This window comes from Natator depressus, chromosome 10 (genome assembly GCF_965152275.1).
Source record: "Natator depressus isolate rNatDep1 chromosome 10, rNatDep2.hap1, whole genome shotgun sequence".
Classification (NCBI taxonomy): domain Eukaryota; kingdom Metazoa; phylum Chordata; order Testudines; family Cheloniidae; genus Natator; species Natator depressus.
In genome coordinates, this window is record NC_134243.1 from 76,929,437 (window position 1) to 76,951,178 (window position 21,742).

The window sequence follows — 21,742 nt, forward strand, 5'->3', positions numbered from 1 at the left end:
TGTGTCTTGGCCTTTCTAATTTTATCCCTACAGACTTCTGTTGTTTGTTTATATTTATCCTTTGTAATTTGAACGAGTTTCCACTTTTTGTAGGACTCTTTTTTGAGTTTCAGATCATTGAAGGTTTCCTGGTTAAGCCAGGGTGGTCTCTTGCCAGACTTCCTAGCTTTGTGGCATCCAAGGCCCTGAGTCAGTACATGCCTAACTAAGCATAGGAATAGTCCGATTGGCTTAAATGCACTGACTTTAAAAGGACTACTCACATGTTTAATGTTGAGTTTTGGCTGAATCGGGGCCTGAACCCTCATTTTAGAAGGGTACCAGTGTAATAAATTGTGGCTGTGCATATCCAGGCACTAGGGTAGTTAGTGTGAAGCAAACCAAGACCTAATGAAGTCAATGGGAGTCTTTTCATTGACTGAAATGGATCAGGTACTACAGCATAAATTCCTTTATCTCGTGCTCAAGCCCTCTCTATAAGCTGCCACTTTGTATCAGGCTGTTGCAGTGGCTAGGGCTGGCCATTAGAGGGAGCGATGATCTCAGGCCCTGAGCCCGTGCGTATCAGCTGTCATGGTTTGTGGTCTCTGCTCCGCTCACATCCCTTCCTGTTCTCCTTTGACAGACAGGTCACCAAAGCTGAAGGGGTGTCTCTAGCTGCCAAGCACGGGTGCTCATTTTACGAGGTCTCTGCCTGCCTGGAGTTTGAGGCTGTACAGCATGTGTTCCATGAAGCTGCGCGAGAAGTGAGGAGGGAGATGGAGAGGAACCTGCCAGTCCGACCGCTGTTCATCACAGAGGAGAGGCCCTTCCTACACCTTGCTGCCCCGACTGCCGTGGCCTCCAAGCATGGCCTGGCCAGCTGCACGCTCAACACTCTCTCCACGGTCAACTACAAAGAGATTCCCTCCGTGGCACAAGCCAAGCTGGTCACGGTGAAATCATCACGGGCTCAAAGCAAGAGGAAAGCTCCCACGTTGACCTTACTGAAGGGCTTTAAAATATTTTAAGCCTTGGCCCCTCCAAGGGATGGGAAAGAAGCAGCCACTGGATTTCATGGCATCCCGAGGAACCTTCTCCAACTTCTGCAGTGGCATATTTGACAATCTCCATGGCAGCAGTGGCTTACAGACCATCTTCCGTGATTTACTGACAATGCATTTGGCCTTAGATCTACAGCCAAGCACTTTGGTAGGAATGCAGCGAACAGGCCTGGGATTGAGTGCAGAAGAGTCTGAAACTTTGTCATAACGTCCTTCTAAATCACTGACTATTTGTCCAGTCCCTATAGCTCAGTATTGACATGATATTTGCACATTAGTCCTAGCGTTTGCACTGGGTGTTGGTAGAGCTATTTGTTATAGCAGAAGCAGGACAGAGAGAGGGAGAGATGAAGCCTATGTTATATTCGGCACGTCAGCAGGATGAGAGGCCAAATGCCCTCACCCTGTGTGTAGGGTAAATAAACTTTACATTGTTCTCCCAAGAGGCCAGATCCTCTGCTTGTACATGTGTATCACCACTTCTTGAAAAATCAGCTCCCTTAAATACACACTAGCTGATTAGACAAGAGGTGCGGCCAATGTAATAAGTGGGTCCAGAGTATCTAAATGCAGTGATCATGTAGAGGGCACAAATGTATTGCCCAGTTTGGTACCCTGTAGTGGGAATATTTGGTTGGAATATACGACTTCATCAGAGCCAGGATGGTTTATGGAGACGTATTGGTTTTCACAAAACTTTCGCCCGGAAGTTTTTAGAGAGAGAGAGAGAGAAAGCAGCTGAGTGGCTAAGGCATTCAGCTGGCATGTGGGAGAGCAGGTTAGTTGTCAGTGCACTGTCCTGGGATGAGGGAGGCCTGGGTTAAAGTTCCTGCTTCTGGCTGATTCACAGCAGAGTTTTCATCCGAGATCACTTTGACTCTGGCAGACCAGGGACATGAGCCCAGGTCTCCCACATCCCAGGGGCCTTGCTCTCTCTTTGCAACCTTGAAAGTTACCACAACATGGAATGGTTGTACTCCGGACAAGCTGTAGTATTTGGCTCATGTTGTCAGTGCTGAAGATCTGCAGTGTGAAGGCATAATGTCTGATGAATATGGATAGAAGGTGGTCAGAGATACATGTTGGAGATAAGGTTGTTTGGGGTATCTTGATTGAATTTCCATACTTTCCAACATTAGGGCTTGGGGGTTTTTTAGGGTTTTTTAAAGGGTTTCTGTAACTGAAAATTTCCTAGCTTTCCAGCGTTTGTTAAAATGTCAGTGTTCTCCTAAGGTTCTGTCCCCTAAAATTACTGATATGTATTTACAGCCCTAACTGGATTGGTCTGCAAATCCAGAGTTTGTATCCTGTGTGACTCCCACTGAAATCAGTGGAAACACTCCCCTTCACTTCCATGGGAGCAGGAACAGGTCCATTGTTTAGAGATCTACAAATCCCATTTCAGGTAACTTGCTACAGCGCGTGTGCAGATGAAAGTCCTTATTGTCAGTATTGTGTTCAGCAAAAGCTAGCAAAATGTTGAGAGTGCGCTCCAAGGCCAATAAATGTCATTTAATGACCACAGAGCCCCCCCTAGTGGAATGTTAGCACACTGCAGCTGGTATGCCTTTCTCATGAAAGGACAACCGCAACTAGAATCCAGAAATGTACACAGGGTGGAGTCTAGTCTATACAGAAAAAGGAAAGGAGTACTTATTACCCATCCAGTGACACAGTGATTTAAATAATTCAAACAAAGCTGATGGCATGCATATCAAATCAAATCAGCAGTGTTTGCATTTTGCTGTTTAAGCAATAAGCAAGGAGAGGTTTTTAAATGAAATGGAAAAATATAAATATATTGCAAATATAGAATGCAAATATAATTGCAGCAGAATAAACAATTCCAGGTATCTAAAAACAAAAGCCTGCGCACTGAAATAATTTGTAACAAAAATATATCGAGTAAGGTTTTTTTTTACATTGCAATGTTCCTTTTCAAAGACTTAGCCAATGGAATACTCCTTTACTGGGTGGATTTAAACAAAATCGTTTGTGTATAAGATTGATATATTTTCCATTTGTCTTAAATTATTTGTGGGTGTCTCCAGTCCATGCTCTCTGTGGAGAATGCTCAGTAACACTCAACCAAGAGCAAAATTCACAGTGAACAGGCCCTTTTCTTTAAGAAAGGTTATGTACTTTATTTTCCTTGTCCATGGTTTGGGGACAGTAACTGCTCTGCTTCTGTATGGAATTGCACTTCTCTGCAGAGTAAAGTCATGTATCTATAATTACACAATTTCAATCAACTACTTTGGAAAATATTTTAATAAAGGCAACTTTTGACGAGGCGTCAGCCCATCTGCTTAGCTTCAGCATTTTCTCGATGAACCTTCGCAGAGTTTTTTTTAAAAGCATGCATTCCCTGGCTGACTGCAGTAAAATCCTCCCCCTTTCCTTGTCTGGTTTGGCTCATATAATTGTTTTGCAGTGGAAGCGAGTGACAGCTGAGAGAGGGTGGGCAAAGCTGGCATGTAGGAGTAGCCTTGGAACCAAATGACAGCAGCAGGTAAGGATCAGGCCGTATTGGCATCAAAGCCGGTGGGACCAGACCAGACTATCTGAGTCAAGAGCAGCTCATGCTAAGAAATCTCCTCTGCCATTTCTTATTATTCCCCTTGATAAACTGTGCTTAACTTTCAAAGCTCCAGTCAGCATGAATTTAGCTACATGACACTTGGTGAAATATTTGTCTGGGGTCTAGACTTGGATTGCGCTCGCGGTTACATGTCCTCCTCAGACTTCTCTGCATACAGGGCTGTAAGAGTGCCATCCTTCCACTGAACCAAAACCTCCCCTGGTCTTTGTCCTTTGGGCAGCAAATCTTGCGTGAAAGGATTCAAGTTATTATCTTCCTTCAAATCCACAAAGGGTGGCTTGGCTTCCGGCTCAGCTGGTTTGGCAGCTTGTTCACACATGAGGATAATCTTCCTATTTCTAATGGGGAGGGATACAAAAAGAAGCAAGAAGTGAAACCGCAGGCTTCCGTGCGGCAGGTGTGGAACTGGCATACGCACGGCTCGGCACGGTGCGTACATTCGCCGATGGTGGCTGGAAAACCCCAGAGGCATCCGGGCGTGTAAATGGAGTGAAGTGTTTTAGTACACACAGCTGCCGTTTATATTACTACAGCGAATCCAACGAGAAAACATAATACACCAAGTTGTCTACACCGGGGGTGGCCAAACCACGGCTCGTGAGCCGCCTGCAGCTCTTTTACAGTTAAAGTGCAGCTCGCAGAGCCGCCCCGCCCGTTCCTTCTCCATCCACCAGACTGGGGGGTGGGGGAGAGCTCAGGGCTTCTGCCCTGGGGCAGGGGTAGTGGGGCTAGGGACTTCTGCCAGAGACAACTGGTGCCTGCTGGGGGGGGCACAATTTAAAGCTTTGTCCCCCCCCAACAGCTTGAGTCATGTGCCCCCCTCCAGGCATGCCCCCCCTTACTCTCGGCGGCCCGTCCCTGCAGCCCCCAGCTGTTTGCCACCGCCTCTCCCCAGGGCCACAGCTCCCAGCTTGCTGGCTCCAGCGGCTGCTGGTGACACCGTGTGAAGTGGAGCGGAGCGGCATGGGGCTGGGGCCAGAGCCAGGGTGCCTATCCTGGCCCCAGTGCGCACCCCGGCCACCCCGGAGCTGCTCAAGGTAAGCGGCGCCGGGCCAGAACCTGAACCCCTCCTGCACCCCGCATCCCAACTCCCTGCCCTGAGCCCCCTGCCACACCCCGCACTCCCTCCTGCACCCCAACTCCCTGCCCTGAGCCCACTGCTGCACCCCGCACTCCCTCCTGCACCCCAACCCCCTGCCCTGAGCCCCCTGCTGCACCACGCGGGCAGGGGCAGGGGTAGAGTGGGGGGGGGGGCAGCGGCCCTTGGGCCAACGTACGAGTCCTCATGTGGCCCTCCTGGTAATTCGAGTTTGAGACCCCTGGTCTAAATCAAATGCCTAACACTTTGCTGCTGCTTCTTTCTTCTTTTAGATGAAGAGAAAACTCTTATTATTATATAGCTTGAGTGTGGTGCAAAGATTGTTGCTTGAGGAGAAGACTCATTCTCAGCTCTGTGGTACTCGACCAATGTGTTTTAGCACAGCAGAGTGGTGTAATACTTGTTATCCCAGCAGAACCTGGATTATGAGGGTTGACACATTCTCTGATGCTGTATCTGACAATGATTAAATCCTACTGTTGCTCTAGAAACCAAACGGTGTGAAAGATTATTTTGAATAGACGAGGCAAAGGGGCATCTTTATCTATCTTAGGTACCCATTCAGCCCAAATTTTCAGAGTATTTGAGCTCCTCACAATCTTATTTAAATGGATCTTTTATCCTAGTAGCTCTGTGAGTTAGAGACATGCTATTATCTCCAGTTTATGTATGGGGAAACTGAGGAACAGAAAGGCTAAGTGACTTACCCAAGGTCATACAAGAAGTTGGTGGTAGAGCAGAACAAGAAACTGAACTAACCACTAGGCATTCCTTCCTGTTCTAAAGGAATGAGCACAGATCTGGGATTTCTTCCACTGTGGGAATGGGGTATTAAGATGCTAAACCTCTCCAGGCATCATTTACTTCATCTGTAAAACAGGGATAACAACTGCCTGCCTTTGCACGGTACATCAGGAAACAGGTCCAAAGCATGATGGAAATGCAAACTGTTAACTCTTATTGATCTAATATTTCAGATGTGCAAGTGATTTTGTTTGGTGCCTGGCACACAATCATAAGAATTTCTCTGCCGGCCACTCGGCAGCCATCAGATGGCAACAGCTTTCAGTCACTAGAGCCCTGCAGTGAATTCAGATTAGCAGCCTAGTGGGTAAGTAAGAACTGGAGTAGGTTTGAAAATGATCCTGTCTTTGTGTGGACACCCACTGGAATGATTTTTTGAATCACCTCTTCTTAAAACCAATCGTAATAAAGATCCCATTTAAAACAGCATGTTCCTCAACCAAAATCCCACAGGCCGTGTCCTGGCTGGTGATGCGTGGGCGTGTCGGGAGGAGCATGTGTAACTCCTGGGTGTGTTGTTCTGTCCCATCTAGTGGCACCGAGACCACTTAAAGAGAGAGTTAAATGATTTTGCTCTACAGCCTTAGCTAACAGCCAGCTGGCTTTTAGCTCGTGTGGGAGAGGCTCATGCTTTAAGCTCCAGGTTCGATCCCGCCTGCTGACGACTGGGATCTGTTGGCGTTACACATGCAGAGAGCCTGTGCACCTAAGGAGGGGGAACCCAGTTATCCCTACCCTGGCTGCCTCTAAGGACAAGCACTGAGGGGATTACAGCCTTGTCCCGCTCAGGAGCACATCCATGGAGCATTCTGTACAGGGTTTAGCAGCTGTCCCTCCTGCAGGTGCTGCCCCAGTATCTCCGTGGCCTTGTTCTCCCCTGTGCCCCAGCAGTGGGTTTTACAGCCTCCCGGTACCCCTAAAGTTCTGTGTGTCTTACCTGTTTGCCATGATGTTTATTCCCAGAAGAAGGAGGCCCAGAAACAGAACCACAAAGGACAGGGCTAGAATGGAATAATTCCACGTGGATGCTGGCGGGGAGAAGCATTGACAAGTGAAGTCAGCGTGTGCAGAGCCATTCTGACAACCACGTTACAGCCAAGTTCTGTCGGGGGTGCTCCAAGTTGTGCGGGGTCGATGAGTTTGGTGCAGATCAGCTGCAGGATTAGGGGAGTGCAAAGGGGCCTGTGCTGAGCTCCCTTCAAAGAGTCATAGAGTTTGAGGCCAGAAAGGCCCATCAGATCACCCAGTCTGACCTCCTGTAGATCCCAGGCCACCAGCCCCACCCTGCACCCGCACACTGACCCAACCACCGAAATGAGACCAACAGATTACAGCCCACAAGAGGCTAGACTGTTGGGTGTCTTTGGGAAAGAACAGGAGGGTGTACCACTGTCCCAGGCCCCTGCAGTGGCAGGGAAATGGTTAATGAGCTATACCCAGGTAATCCGGGAAAGCGACCCATACCCACATGCTGCAGAGGAGGGTGAAAACCCCCCTCCCAAGGTCGCTGACCTGAGGGAACATTCCTTCCCAACTCCACCTATGACAATCAGTTAGACCCAGAGCATGTGAGCAAGAACCAGCCAGCCAAGGACCTGAGAAAGTGACTGCTCGCTGCCACCTCAGGGCCCTGGCCTCCTCATCTCCAGCCATGGCCATCCCTGGTGCTTCGGAGGATGATCAGCTCAGGATCTGGCCCACCGTGCGTACATTATATGCCTGAAGAAAACTAGCTCTTTCATAAGCTTGCTGCATGAGAGCCTGATCTGCTGAAGCTCTAAGGGCCAGATCCTTGGAGGTTTTTAGGCACTTAACTGGGCCTGAATGTCTCCTGCAAAATGCATAAGCGCCCTCTGCCCCTGTTGATTTCACAAGTGCTGTGAAAGGCAGGGTAGCCCCTGTGACCTTGCAGGACCTCTAACGTGCCCTTACGTGGCCTGCTCCTGAGGACACATCACGTAGGCTGTGTACCCCAACTCAGGAGCACCCCAAGGCAGCTGCTTGTCAGGAGTGAAAAGAACCTGGCAGAATTAAACCTCGAAATGGGTGAGTGGGCTTTTACCCAAAGAGAAGGAGGGAATCTAGGGCTGAAGCAGCGAGTGGAAGTTATTTGTCCTGGTGTGTTATCAGCAAGTAATCACAAGCAGTCCAGACCTGAAGTCCTTACTCAGGCAAAACTCCATTGACTTTGGGATTTGGCCCATTAAAAGCTAATATTTGATGATCAAACTCCATGGCATGCCTGAGCTCTTCTACACACTCTTTATTGGATTTAATACCAGTGTTTTCTGTACCAGTCTCTGGAGCCAGCTCCAGCCCAGGATAGCCTGGCTTTTTCCCTTGGGCGCTAGGACTCTGATCCTGCACCACAAAAGTCAAGGGGAGCTTTGCCGTTGACCTCAGTGGGTGTGGGATTGACCGTACGTCCTCAGCCCAGCCCGCATCATCCATGCCTCCTGTTCTGCTGAAGCAGCTGCTGATCACAGACCTTCGCTCCAATGGCTGGAAGACCCATTGGGCAGAAAGGTCAGTCAGCACACTGGAGCCGTTTCCATGTGGGATGTAGAAATTTGCAAGGGAGATTTCGATAATAAGATGTCACCCATCCCATTGGTATTTGCCTCATGATTCTAGAGGCCCTGCCAGAGCCAGGGAAGGACCTAGGTTTGTAACATAGGCAGCTACCTCTGGAGAGAGTTAGTCGGGAATTTTCTGATGAAACATGTTTTGGGAAAAGGCTGATTTATCAACACTGAAATTTGTTCGTGGGAAAGAGCCGGTTTTAAAAATCACCCAAGTAAAAAAAATCTTGGAAACTCATAAACTCTCATGGGACAGGAAAACCATTTCTGGCCATCCTCTACGGCTGGAGTAACTCCCCTTGCTATCTGCCACTAGCCAACAAGGTTCACAACCAGACATTTGTTTCCCCTGCAGCCCCTGGCCGTCTACCATGTTAAGTTATGGTACTTACAATCTTCTGTCCGGAAAAACCACAACGTCTCCTGTAGTTGTTCTTGAGACATTCCAGAAATGGGATTGCCTTCCACCTCGTCATGCATTTGTGCGGTGGTAAGAGCCATAGCGAAATATCTACTGCCCTCTGCCTTTGCTGTGAAAAAACAGAAAGATGGATGGGACATCTGTTTCCATTGCAAATGCACAAGATAGAAGAGCCTCGCTACTGATTCACAGGGCTGAATTTCTCTTGTTTCTCACGTATGCTTGTGCGGGTGCAACTCAAGTATGCAAAATGGGGTTTTGTGGGCACAGGCCATTGCATGCACAAAAGTAAGCTTGCAAACAGGGTCTACAGCTGAAAATGTGGCTCAGAGTATCCCAGGAACAGGAATCTGAGAGAAATGTTTGTGGTTGCTCCATATAGATCTTTGTTATTTGTCAGGTTTCTTACTTATGGCCAAATCAGGAAGTCAGTGGCACGCTGACCTTTGAGTTCAGTGAGACCAGATCTCGTTCTTTTATACTCAGGTTTTACCTAAAGGGACTGAGAAATCTGAAGTTGACTTTCTACCTTATGGGACCTATAGCATCAATACCTATCTGCATGCTTGTTAAAGCCCTTTGTTATCTGTGGGAGACGCTGCCCAGTGAACAGTGTTGATATTTTTCAGCTGATTGACTGACACTGCGGATCCCCTTTGTGTGTGATACACAGGATGGCAAGAACACAGCAAATTCATTGCATATTATTAGCAAGCGTTGCATGAGTTTAATGAGTGTCTTTTCTTTTTGGTGTCTGATGCTTACCTGGCTTCTGATCGCATACGCTCTGCCCCCTACTGACTCGCCATCGGGAACTTGGGCTTTTTGTATTCGCCAGAGTGGCTTTATTCTTTTCTGCAGTCAGGTACATACGGATGCTGCCCACAGAGTGCAGCATGAAATTAACACACTCCCAGTTTGCATGTGCTGCACTTTCACAGGGACTTGACCGCACGCTGTTGGCTTCATCTGAAGACAGACATTTCCTGGTGCCTTGATTGATCAAGGAATTGTCTTGCCAAGACCAGTGTTGGAACTCTGAAGTGGGATTACAGTCCTCTAAAAGTAAATTCTCATCTGTTGTGCTGGCTTGTAAACACAGCTTGACTTTAACGTTTTGAATGAGAAAACCCTGTGTGCCTGCAAAGAAACCAGAGCTTTAGCACAGTCATCCTGTACGGATGGGACGGTTATCTACAAAGTATGGTACAGACAGTAATCAAGTCAAGCAATCTATTAATGTCTACAGGGAGCAGACAGGACTCATGCAAAAGCCACACAAGCTGTGAATTGCATGGAGCTCAGTTTCCCTCTCTTGGAAGGACTGAGTCAGCTCTCCTGGGATTTCAACCTGTTGTTGTTCCAAGGAGCCTAAGTGTTTCAGATCAGAAGGAAACGCACTGCAGTCCTTTATAAGCTGCTGCTCTACAGTTGGGGGAAGAGGATATCCATGTCCTCATTAACATCCCCAGCTTACAACCCAACTGCTCAGCTACATCTGTGATCTGGCTCTCTCGGTATTGGGGGGAATATCAAGTTCAGCTACTAGACCTTTTATTGTTCCACTAGCTAATCTTGGGTATTTCAGTCCTAGCACATCTCTGCTATGGGCAGTTCGAGAAAGCCCATCCCTATAATGAATGACTTTGGGTCACATTGTGCCCATGGTTACACTCAGGTAACGACCCTGACGTCAGTGGGATTGCAACAGCCTAACTGAGGGCAGAATTTGGAAGTAACTGTCACTGAGGTTACTCCAGTTTTATGCCAATACGGATTAGAGGAGAACTGGCCCATGGCTCAGAACGTAGACAGCCAAATGATCAAGGAGCTAGAGCCCCACTTGTGTAAACACATGACTGCAATAGCACACTTATATTTACACACGCAGGTATCGTGTGTGCACGCACACACTCAAACCGGTACCTGTGTTTGCCAATGGCCAGATGGGCATTGAAAGAGCCACTCCAGGTGCCAATCCCCGTTTTCAAGCCAGATGTGGCAACTGGGCATGCAGATATAGGGAAGCAATGGTGCATCTAAGTAGGGCACCTAGCACTATGCCCCAGAGTGATTCATTTTGTAGCCCTGATTGTCAGTGCCACCTGCTCAGCCTGACGTGGGTAAGAGTTCAAGACAAGGAGCTGTCTCGGTGTGGAGGGCTGCTCCGTACGCTGTCCTTTCACCAAGCAAAGACTCTACCTTGCACCAGTAGAAAGAGGATTATCCAGAGTGACTTCATAGTTGTAGGTACTATTCTGAAATGGAGAGGGCTTCTTCAAAGTATGGTACTTGGAAACCTGGGAAAGTAAAAAAGCCAAGAGGTTATGGATACTTTCTTGACACCCTGAGAACCTGGGTTGTCGTAGTTTGATAGTAGTAGAGGTCACTGCCCATATCCGTGCAAAACAATGTCGCTGCTGTAACAGGCTCAGAAGAATCAAAGATGTTAGGCCAGCATGTCCATTTCCCAGTGTCTGGCATCTGAGCTCTCTTCCGTCTCATTTTAAACACATGAGCAACGGGAGATCCAGCCCATTCCACTGCCTGCTAGATCGGCCCTTTCAGACATATGTTCTGACGTCCAGCTTCGACTTCTGTGCTGCTTTCTTCTCATTACACCAGGCCGAGCTGACAGGATGGCATGCAGAGCTGATTCTAAGAGCCACCCAGGGAGCTGCCGTCCCTTGAGCAGGCCCTTGGCCTGCTGCTAGGAGCCAGCTCCTTTCCCAGCAAGGCTCCTTTCCTCTCTTCCTTCCTCAGGTGGCAGCTGCTTCCCTCACTGGCTCCCCTGCCATTCAGCACCAGAGATACGTCTTGTGAGAGCATCTGCTGCTAGTCAGAGGAAAGCAGAAGAAGTGACCAAGCCTTGAGAGTGGAGAACTCAGCTATCAGAAGGGGGAGGAGGCAGCTTCTGGTACCAGGCTGAAGGGAAGGTGTCTCTTGTTCCTTGAGTAGCTCCTAGAAGCAGGCACCTCTCACTCCTCTCAGCAGGCTGAGCATCCACCACCCACCCCTTAAGAAGTCCTCAGCTCCTACACTCACTCTGCCTGTTTGTCCCACCACCAGCGTGTCTCAGTCCCATCTGGAGGGATTGAGGTGGGGATACTTGCCTGTTAAGATCTGGAACGAGCCCATGAGACTTCATTTATTCAGTCTACTAGATGGTAAAAACTTTCATTCCCAAACTGCTCTGGATTTGAACTGTGACCTACCTCTAGGTAAATGACTCTTCATCCCATCACTAGTCCCTGAGCTACTCTGTCTTCATATTTCATTAATTACTATTATAACCACAGAGATTTTTGCATCCATTCCACACTCTTGCTTTAAGGTGCAATAGCTCATGTTATTTCTTCTGACCCCAGAGCTGCCCCTGGTCAATTGCTCACCAACACATTACACTGCTCAATGAATGCTAATAAGGACCCTGCTGACTATTACATGAAAAATCTGTCCTACTGGTTATTCACCTAGCGATTGCTTTTTTCTGGCCTTAGGTCATGGATTACAATGTCTTAACAATTCAAAGTTCATATTTTATGGCCAGCTAAGCATGCAGGCTCATTTCCTCGTGACGGACAGTCATGCTATAGGCAGTACATGTGCAAATGGGATTCTGCAATGTTATGTTTTACAATTGCACGGCCTTTTAGAGAATGAAACCCCTAAAACCCCTGTAGGGACGCACGCGTTGCCACACTCTCCATTAAGTTTGTACGCCTGCATATAGATCATTCACCATAGAAAGAACAAGCAAACGACGGTTTGCACAGGAAGCAACTTATCTGAATGTTACCTCCAAACAAGAAGTCCAACACTGAATGTTTTAAATCGTGAAGAGATGTTTTCTGTGTAATAGCATGTTCTAATAATAATATTTGACATTTATATGGCATTTTTTATCCCAAAATGCTTCATAAACATGGGCAAAATCTTTAAGTCCTTGCTCAGATCAAACTCCCATGGACAGCAATGAATTCAGGAATTCATGTGGCTTCAGAGGATTTGGCCCCATAAAATACCAATGAACGGCAGCCACCTCTGGCGTGGAGAGCAGCAACCAAGCAGTGTTTTGCGCATGAGTAGGAGAAGGGAAAATTTTGGTAAAGGACATTAGGGCAAACCCCCTACTCTTATGGAAACGGTGAGGGGATCTTTTACGTCCACATGTTCCTGACAGGAGCTCCATATTTAAAGCCTCATTCATCTCTCACACACACAAAATAAACTCACTGAATTCCATTTATCTGCCTCCAGCATATGAAAGCCTGAACTGAGCATGTGGTTCCAGAGAGCTTTGCATTTCAAGCCTGAACCACAGCCTTGTAAACTGCCCTCTCACAGGTATTATGATGTGCAGCATTTCATGCTTAAAATCATTGGCTCTTTTGCTTCGATAACCAAAAGCCGGGGGCTGGTCACTTGGACGGGCTGGACCACAAGAATTCCATTTTGCAAACAAAGGCAAGGTTCTGGAATTTGGTTTCATTCTACAGCAGCATGAAACTAAGACGTTCTGAAATTTTTCACAACTTACAAGCGCACAGTCTGCTGGTTAGGGCATGCACATGGGATGTGGGAGACCCTGCTCTTCCTGGAGTCCTGGGTAACTGCCAGGTTATTGATTATTGGGTGGCACACTTGGTCTGACCAGAAATTCTGTCCTGGACCTAAGGAAACTTTCACTGAAACGAATGCCTTTCCGATAAGAGTTTCAGTTTTGACTAATCAGCATCGGCTGATGAAGAAACGTTTAGTCGAAAAATTCCCGACCGGCGCTACTGGTGACATCCCTGCTAGAGCCTTGGTGACCTCTTCCCCATTTCCTCCAGACCCAACATCCCAGACCTCACACCACAGCCATAAAGAGAAAAGGAGGACTTGTGGCACCTTAGAGACTAACAAATTTATTTGAGCATAAGCTTTCGTGAGCTACAGCTCACTTCCTCGGATGCATACAGTGGAAAATACAGTGGGGAGATTTTATATACACAGAGAACATGAAACAATGGGTGTTACCATACACACCATAAGGAGAGTGATCTGGTAAGGTGAGCTATTACCAGCAGGAGAGGGAAAAAAAACCAAAAAACCAAAAACCAACCTTTTATAGGGATAATCAAGGTGGGCCATTTCCAGCAGTTGACAAGAACATGTGAGGAACAGTGTGGGGGATGGCGGGAAGAAATAAACATGGGGAAATAGTTTTACTTTGTGTAATAACACGTCCACTCCCAGTCTTTATTCAAGCCTAAGTTAATTGTATCCAGTTTGCAAATTAATTCCAATTTCAGCAGTCTCTCCTTGGAGTCTGTTGAATTGGAATTAATTTGCAAACTGAACACAATTAAATTAGGCTTGAGTAAAGACTGGGAGTGGATGTGTCATTACACAATAAAATTATTTCCCCATGTTTATTTCCCCCCCTCCCCCCACTGTTCCTCACATGTTCTTGTCAACTGCTGGAAATGGCCCACCTTGATTATCCCTACAAAAGGTTGTGGGTTTTTTTGTTTTTTTTTTCCCTCTCCTGCTGGTAATAGCTCACCTTACCAGATCACTCTCCTTACAGTGTGTATGGTAACACCCATTGTTTCATGTTCTCTGTGTATATAAAATCTCCCCACTGTATTTTCTACTGCATGCATCCGATGAAGTGAGCTGTAGCTCACAAAAGCTTATGCTCAAATAAATTTGTTAGTCATTAAAGTGCCACAAGCTCTCCTTTTCTCTTTGCAGATACCGACTAACATGGCTGCTACTCTGAAACCACAGCCATAGCTGCTGTCACTAAGGCTACGTCTACACGACGAGTTAGGGATGCAATGCCCTCACTCACGACACATCCTCCTGCTACCTCTCACTGAGCGAGTGTGCGTCTGAACAGCAGCGTAGCCATGGTAGCATGGGTAGCGGCAGTGAAGGTACCAGTTAGCCAGGCTGAGTGCGTACCCACAAGGTTCAGGCAGGTTTGTACTCGGCACAGCTAAGCCTCCGTGGCTATACTGCTCTGTACACTTACATTAGCTCAATGAGCTCCAATGCAAATGTGTGTATACAAACAGGGGAATCATACTGCTAACTCATAGTGTAGATACAGCCTTAGATCACTGGGCTAGACTCGCTGGAGCTGCACCGTAACCAATTCAGAGTTAAGTTTGCAGTTCTATTAGAGACTCACCTCCTGATGTCTGTGATGGAGACACCACGCACTGTGCAGAGGTACATCCGATGAAGTGAGCTGTAGCTCACAGAAGCTTATGCTCAAATAAATTGGTTAGTCTCTAAGGTGCCACAAGTCCTCCTTTTCTTTTTGCGGATACAGACTAACACGGCTGCTACTCTGAAACCTTTAATACTTTGGTACAATTTGGGGAACTCAGGAAAGAGAAAGCCAGTTTCCCAATTTTCCTAGCTTTTGTTAATTTCAGGCCTGTGCACAATGGGGTCAATATTTCATCCTGTTTGGTGAACATTTTTTCCTCAGGTTATTTTGGGTGACATTACACCTGCAAAATTTCATACTGTTTTCAGAACCTGGATTTTCACACTGAAACATGCAAAAGTCAGAGAAAACACGGATGCTCATCTGCATGGACTTTCACATTTCAAAAAACCTCAGGGTTCCACTCAAAACCATGTGCTACGGAATTTTGCAGGTTTTGTCATGCCATTGCACCCTGTTTATTAAATTGCAATGAAATGTGGAAACTCAAATGGTGAGACTCACATTAATTGTGAATATTTTATACAACCCCAACACCCAGTCCTGCAAAATCTTACTCATGATAGCAATCCTTATGCATGCAGGCAATCAGGGCGCTGGAACATTTTGTACTGTGTGGGTGCTGAGAGCCATTGAACCAAATTGCAAACCCTGTATATGATGGAAACTGCTTCAAGCCAGGGCATGCAGCAGCACGGTCAGCAGCTCTAGTTCCAGCACCTATACAGCCAATCTGATCAATTTACGAGTAAGTTTGTGAAATCAGGCTCTAGATATTAGGATCTGAGGATCTGGCCCACAAGAGTATATTCCCCCCACCCCACCCCCGGTTGGGCACACCATATTGCACAATCAAAATCTGTTCCAGAATGTCGCAAATATACCCTTTCTTTTTATTTTGCATGTTGACTTTTATTGGGCGTTAACATTTTAGGCCATTTGCTAGGAGACGTGTTGTGCTCAGTCTGGGCTTAGAACTCCCAATGATGCTCATAAAAGCGCAATGCCAATTTTTTTACTCTATTGACAAATCAGCTCAGCTGGCCAGCAGGCCTTGAAGTCTGCAGTCAAGGTCCTCCAACCCCATCTGTGATTTATCTTGTTGATACCGGCAACAAAGGCTCAGTCCAACCTTCAGAAAGGCCATCTATATGGACTATTTGATAAAAAATGATTTATGTCCTTTCTGTCTCCTTGCCCTATCATCCTACAATATATTATAATGCAATTACAATAATCAAATTTTGGGATTAAGCACCTTAGAAAATTGTATTCTCTTGTCTCTGTTCCGCTGGACTCAGTTTATGGTGATGGCTGTGTATTAATTGCATTACATTTTGCATGTCATCCCAGATATTGGATCTGAATACTCTCATCCTAACTCTAGTACTAAATTTGTGTACGCAGTGCAATACCTTGTAAACAGAAGCCAATGTTTTTGTGTCCAAGAAAGTTAAACTATGGAATCACTTCAACCTAAAGTTTTTAGCACTTGGGAGCAAAATTGTTTAACATATTAAAGGAAAAAATATTAAAACAGGGAGGCACTTTTTAAACTTTTGCATAATTAGAAATCTAGGAGCAAATCTACACAACATTTTTCAATCACAGTGTTATTCTGGTTTTCTATACATAGGAGCTTAAACATTTGAATATGGGTCCCTTTCTTATTGATAAAAGGATACACTCACTTTTCTTAAGAATATCATGTAGGCTTTACACAAAAATCTCAAAAAATCCCATAATTTTAACTTAAAAAAGAAAGAAAATCTCCTTTAAAAATACCTAACATGAACTCACCAGAAAGCCAGTAGTTCTTGGAGGAAGGGAAATTACATTTCTTATGTAAATCTTGCCATCTGCAGCTTTGACGTGCTCGGCTGAGCACCTCTCAGTACTTCACATCAGCAGTTAGATCTTCTTTGCTCTGACGGTCTGAAAGTCACACACCGTGATTCATTCTGCTGCTCGTAATCATGTGGAAAGCAGAAACCTATAGGTATGTTTTTCAAAGTCCTGGAAAATAACACCACCCTCTGCTGTTGGTTCCATTTACAACACAGGGTGAATGAACTTTCCCCCAAGATGAACTTTAAGAATGTTCCATTTATTTACTCAAGTTGTTGGCATAATCAGTATGAAAAAGGAGATCTGAATAAAACTAGATACAGAAGCCTAGTACTCTGTTTTTAAAAAAAAAATTACACGATGTGGTTTTCGTGGCTCAGCCTTCGTTATGTGAAACCATACAAGCAGAGGTGGATTAAGATGTATTGCAGCCTTGGGCACAAAGACCATTTCCCCTCTCCCTCCTCCCCCCCCAGCATCCTATTAAAAACAAGACTGTATCAAAATGCATTAATACAAAGACTCCATTCAGTGTTTACACACTGCATTACTAAGAAAGCAAATCATATCCCAGTTCATTATGCCTAAATTAACTGCTCAATTTTGCCACACAGAAAATTAATATGGCTAGATATTATCCATACCAGCACACAAAGGTGGTCGCAGCTCATCTGGACAACACTGGCATTTCAAGAATCAGTTGTCCACAGGTCAACAAATGGTTCTTTCACCTCCCCCAATATTTTTTAACCTGACCATTATGCATGTTTTTCCACCTATTGATCCTGTTACAGTTCAGTTTTTCTACTGTGGCAGGAAGAGGTCTGAAAGACAATAGGCACAAGTCCAGAAAGTAACTTAATTAAAAGAAATAATCCTAACCTGAGGTAAAATGACTCTATTATTCATAACTTTAAGGTACAGGTTGCAGTCCATGCCCTAGCGGCGCAGCTTGGGGCGGGAGGACTCCAGCCGGGAGTGGACATTCTGGCACAGCTTGGGGCGGGAGGAGGTGGTGGTCCCCATCTTCCTTCGCCGCCTAGTCCCAGCCAGGCGCAGGAGGATGCAGGGGGAGCCCGTCACCAGCAGCGGCGAGAAGCTGTGGGCAGCCGCGAAGAAAACAACAAGCAGGTGAGGAAGAGGCGGTGGCTGCTGCTGCTCCCTTGACCACGCTCGCCGGCTGATCCCACCACTGGCTCATCCAAGAAGCCTTGCCCCAACCCCAGCCAGCAGAGCAGAGGGTGCAGCAGCTAAATCATCCTGCCCTAGCATCATGAGATTTTTCCAGAGCTCCTGGGCACAGGCCCCAGGGGTCCGTGTGTTAATCCACCACTGTCATAAAAAGACACATTACAGGTGTTGCCCAGTGTTTGTAGATAATAACAACACTGCTATAGCACCTTCCCGCTGAGGCTCTCAAAGCCCTTTACAAACATGACTGAGTTAATAAACACAGTCCAAAACACCCCTGGGAGGCAGGGACATATTATTATCCCCATCATACAAGTGGAGAAAGGTGAGATAACTAAATTATTATTGTTAATAATACAAGAGGTACATAAGTAAGAGGCCTTGTTTTAGAGGTGCTGGGCATCCCACACACCAAATCTGAATTTGATTATTTTTATCTGATTGTTCTACATATAATTAACATGCCACGTTACACTGTCATAGTGTCAGTTAACTATAGCAGTACATGGAAGAACTGTAAGACATATTCGCTGGAGGAAAAGGTGGTAGGATAACTATTTGTTCCATGTGATATAGTGGCAGAAGGCCATTCTGTGATTTACTGGGGAGAAAGGGTGAGGGCTGTAGCAAAAGTATTGCAGTTAGCCAGATCGGGTCCCTTGCAGGTACACTCTGACTGATTAATCAGTAAAACTTTGCAATGTAATAATAATGCCAACATATTGGTTTTAATGTCAGCCATATTTGCAAATAGGGATTAATGTCACAGAAGCCATTAGCGTTTTTACACGTGTCTGATCTTAGCATCTGAGTGCACAACTGAACGGTGAATAAAAAGGAAAAACCAGATACCATATCAGTGGTGAGGCTCCTAGCAGCCAGGTATCATGAATAGCACATGGTCAGGGAATGGTTGTCACAGGCTCCACGTTCTCTCCATGTCTTCAGCATTTTCCAATTTGAACTGAAACCTCTTTGGTGTTGAAGCTGCATCCTGCAATCATTTATCTTTGAGTTCTCCCTCTATATGCAATTCAGAGCATTCTCTGCCCGTCCCTATAAAACCTTATCCTGCCAATGCTCAGACTCCCCAGACAGATAGGATTTACTATTCAGCTTCAGTCAGGCAGGAAACAGGATTATAGTTTTTCATTCAAAATCCATTCCTAGGGGTATAAAGGCTCACTTAGCCTGAGGAGAGAGGCTTAAGGCTAAAAGGCAGGGGATTTGCTGTAATTTATACATTCTCTCTCCCAGGCTTTCTATAGTGTTTTTTTCCTTCTTCTTTCAAGTTGTATGATTTATAAGGGCTCTGTCGCATCGGACGCAGCATTATCACCCATTCCCAGGGAGTTTGTATGGCTTTTCTTTCCCCTTTAAATGATCATACGTAATGTGTACATCAGACTGAGCAAATAGTTCCCTCCACCATCACAGGGCCAAGCTGTGTCACAAACCCCTCACTTGTTGGCTTCAACAGAAGATCAAGGGGCTGAGGGAAGATCTTGACCCACACAGACCCGTCACCAAGTGAAAGCATGGACCAGCCAGCACCAAGGGCTATCCAACTAAAGCTGATCATCATCTATGATTTCAGAATGATATTGCCCTAACTGGGATCTTAAAGCCCAGCCATGCTGGGTTTGGCACTATAGCTTATGTTTCCAAACTTGAAGGCCTATGTAAGTGAGGCATGGAAAATCATATTTAGGGGCCTAATAATTAGAGGCACTGACCATCTGCAGCTCCCATTGAAGCCAGGAGCAGGTCCAATAGCTCCACAGTGATAGTTTGGTTCATGTCCTGTGTTAGGGCAGCTGCACTATTCAGTCGTCAGAGGACTCCTCCTGCACAGGGGAAACTCAGTGGTCTATGGAGCTAAGCCCCCTTCCTGGTCACAGGAGTAAGTTGTGCGCCTGGGGGGAATGGTGCGTGGCTGAGGCTCCCTGAAGGCCTGATCCACCGTCTGAAATAAAGGAAAAGATTCCTGCAGGCTCCAATGAGCCCTTATGCCCTAGAGCTTTTGACTACCACCTTTGTATCCCTTATCTGAGCTCTTCGGCTCCACCCACAACGTAGCACATGACTTTGTGTTCCATCTCCTCCCCAGATTTGTCTTTGGTATTTCTAGGAAGAAACCAGACTCTGTCCTTGGCATTTCGATTTTGCTTATCTGTTTGTATTACAGGTTTCTGATCCCTTCGGTGTCTTTGACCCCACATGCCTGGTTACAGAATAACTCAGCACTTTTTCTTTTTCTTTTTTTTTGGTGCCATGTACAAAATCAGAGTTCAAATCCCTTAGGAAAGCAAGGTCTCTGAGCTTTTTATTTGAATAACAATAAAAATCGTGCCTTTGCCTGTGCAATAAACATTTATTTCCAGACAAGCCTTTAATTACAGTGCATGTACACCGTACAGTGTGTCATAATGAAACAGCTAGTTGAACTATGCGGTTACAGTACGGACATGAATCAACTCTTGGGAGTAAAATATATCTGAGTGACTTTCAAACCATTTCATGAAAGCACCAGAAACAAAACACTAATTATTTTGTAAATGAGTCTGGCAAGAATTCAGCAGAAGTTTCCGTATTTCCAGAATCCTTAAGTATACCTGCTGGCAGGATTCTGAGGCCTACATTTGCTATATTAAATTACAAATCAGTATGAAAATCTACCAATGAAGGACCAGTCTGATATATTGTGAACCATTAGCTAGAATTAATGACGGTCACCAGAAAGCTGGAATCTTTTATTCTCCATTTTCCGATGGTGCCAATATGCATTTCTAGCCCTCGTAGACCCCTGAGAGGGAATCTTGATACTACTGAAGTCAATGGGAGTTTAGCTGTTGACTTCAAAAAGGCCAGGATTTCACCCCAAGAGCTCAGAATGTTGGCATTTAGGGTACGTCTACACTGAAATATAACAAACAAACCAAACCTTGCAGCAGTGAGTCTCAGAGCTCGTGTCATCTGACATGGACTCACAGGACTTGCACTACGGGGCTAAAAACAGCAGTGTGGACACTCCCGCTTGGGCTGGAGGCTAGGTTCTGAGCCCCACCCTCTTGCTGGATTTTTTTTTTTTCTTTTCAGTGTAAGCCCATGGTTCAAACTTAGGCTCAGGCCTAACCCCTCCTTCCATCTACTCACAAATCACAAAAAGAAAAGGAGTACTTGTGGCACCTTAGTGTCACAAATCACACTAACCCAAGGCTCCGCCTCAGGATCCCACGGGGGTGGAGGCTCCAAGCCTGAGTCCAGCCAGGACCCAGGGTTCTAGCCCTATTATTTTGCAGTGTACACACAGCCCACTGGACTCGTGCTCTGGGAGTCTGCCAGAAGTATCCCACAGTCTGGCTTCCTTTGTCCTCTGAACAGTCAAGGTTGGTGGACAGTCAAGTTTTCCCATGCTGCACCATGAACAAAGGGCTGGAGTGGCCATATTTTTGGGGGAAGGGGGCACTCGGAAGTCTGGATATGGGTGGTGGGATTCAACCACCCCTCCCAGGTTCGCATTCAGTGGTCAACAATTCCTAACCCAGGGTTACAATTGAGTGTAGACACCCAAGCCCTAGGTTAACAAACCCAGGCTCTGCTCACTTGAATTCTACTAACCCCGAGCTTCCATTGCAATAGACATACTCACTGAGCCAGTCCTGCCAGGCGCTGAGCACCTCAGCTCCAGTTATGGCCATCTCTGAAGGCTGTTCCTGTTGGCTGAGAGATCAAGTGGTATACTTGATATTACGTTTACGATGACGCAAACTAGTAGGACCTGATTTTTCCACTGCTTTGAACCTATCCACGGTGCCATTCTGATTTGGACAGATTCATGCTCCACAATTCTAGATCTCACTGATAATACGTAGCCTTGCCATGAATTCAGGGGACTGAACTAGATGACTTCTCGAGGTCCC

At 46.1% G+C, this 21,742-nt stretch overlaps 2 protein-coding genes across 2 annotated transcripts in view; one reads left to right on the forward strand and one right to left on the reverse strand.

Annotated features, from left to right (window-relative positions):
• The window catches only part of RASL12 (RAS like family 12), a 30,719-nt gene extending 26,057 nt beyond the window's left edge, over nucleotides 1-4,662 (forward strand). Inside the window, exons 6-7 of the mRNA XM_074966567.1 lie at nucleotides 626-3,555; nucleotides 4,472-4,662. Of these exons, the coding sequence (XP_074822668.1) occupies nucleotides 626-1,010 (385 nt within the window). The 3' untranslated portion in view covers nucleotides 1,011-3,555; nucleotides 4,472-4,662. The remainder of the gene's footprint in view (nucleotides 1-625; nucleotides 3,556-4,471) is intronic.
• On the reverse strand, nucleotides 3,077-17,576 carry SLC51B (SLC51 subunit beta). The gene is made up of 7 exons (XM_074966566.1): nucleotides 17,511-17,576; nucleotides 16,581-16,715; nucleotides 10,754-10,851; nucleotides 9,317-9,691; nucleotides 8,523-8,660; nucleotides 6,486-6,576; nucleotides 3,077-3,983 (listed from the first exon to the last, which is right to left on the reverse strand). Exons 3-7 carry the CDS (start codon nucleotides 10,791-10,793, stop codon nucleotides 3,770-3,772), a joined length of 858 nt encoding a protein of 285 aa, XP_074822667.1. The 5' UTR covers nucleotides 10,794-10,851; nucleotides 16,581-16,715; nucleotides 17,511-17,576; the 3' UTR covers nucleotides 3,077-3,769.
• Between the last annotated feature and the right edge of the window lie 4,166 nt (nucleotides 17,577-21,742).

What these genes read in the sequence shown, in the direction of transcription:
- SLC51B (XM_074966566.1), bottom strand. Translation starts at nt 10,793, where the DNA reads ATGAAGTCACTCTGGATAATCCTCTTTCTACTGGTGCAAG. An exon ending in CCTCTTTCTACTGGTGCAAG is followed by an intron (nt 9,692 to 10,753) that starts GTAGAGTCTTTG and finishes GTTTCTTTGCAG; the next exon opens with GCACACAGGGTTTTCTCATT. An exon ending in ATAAACATCATGGCAAACAG is followed by an intron (nt 3,984 to 6,485) that starts GTAAGACACACA and finishes CCTCCCCATTAG; the next exon opens with AAATAGGAAGATTATCCTCA.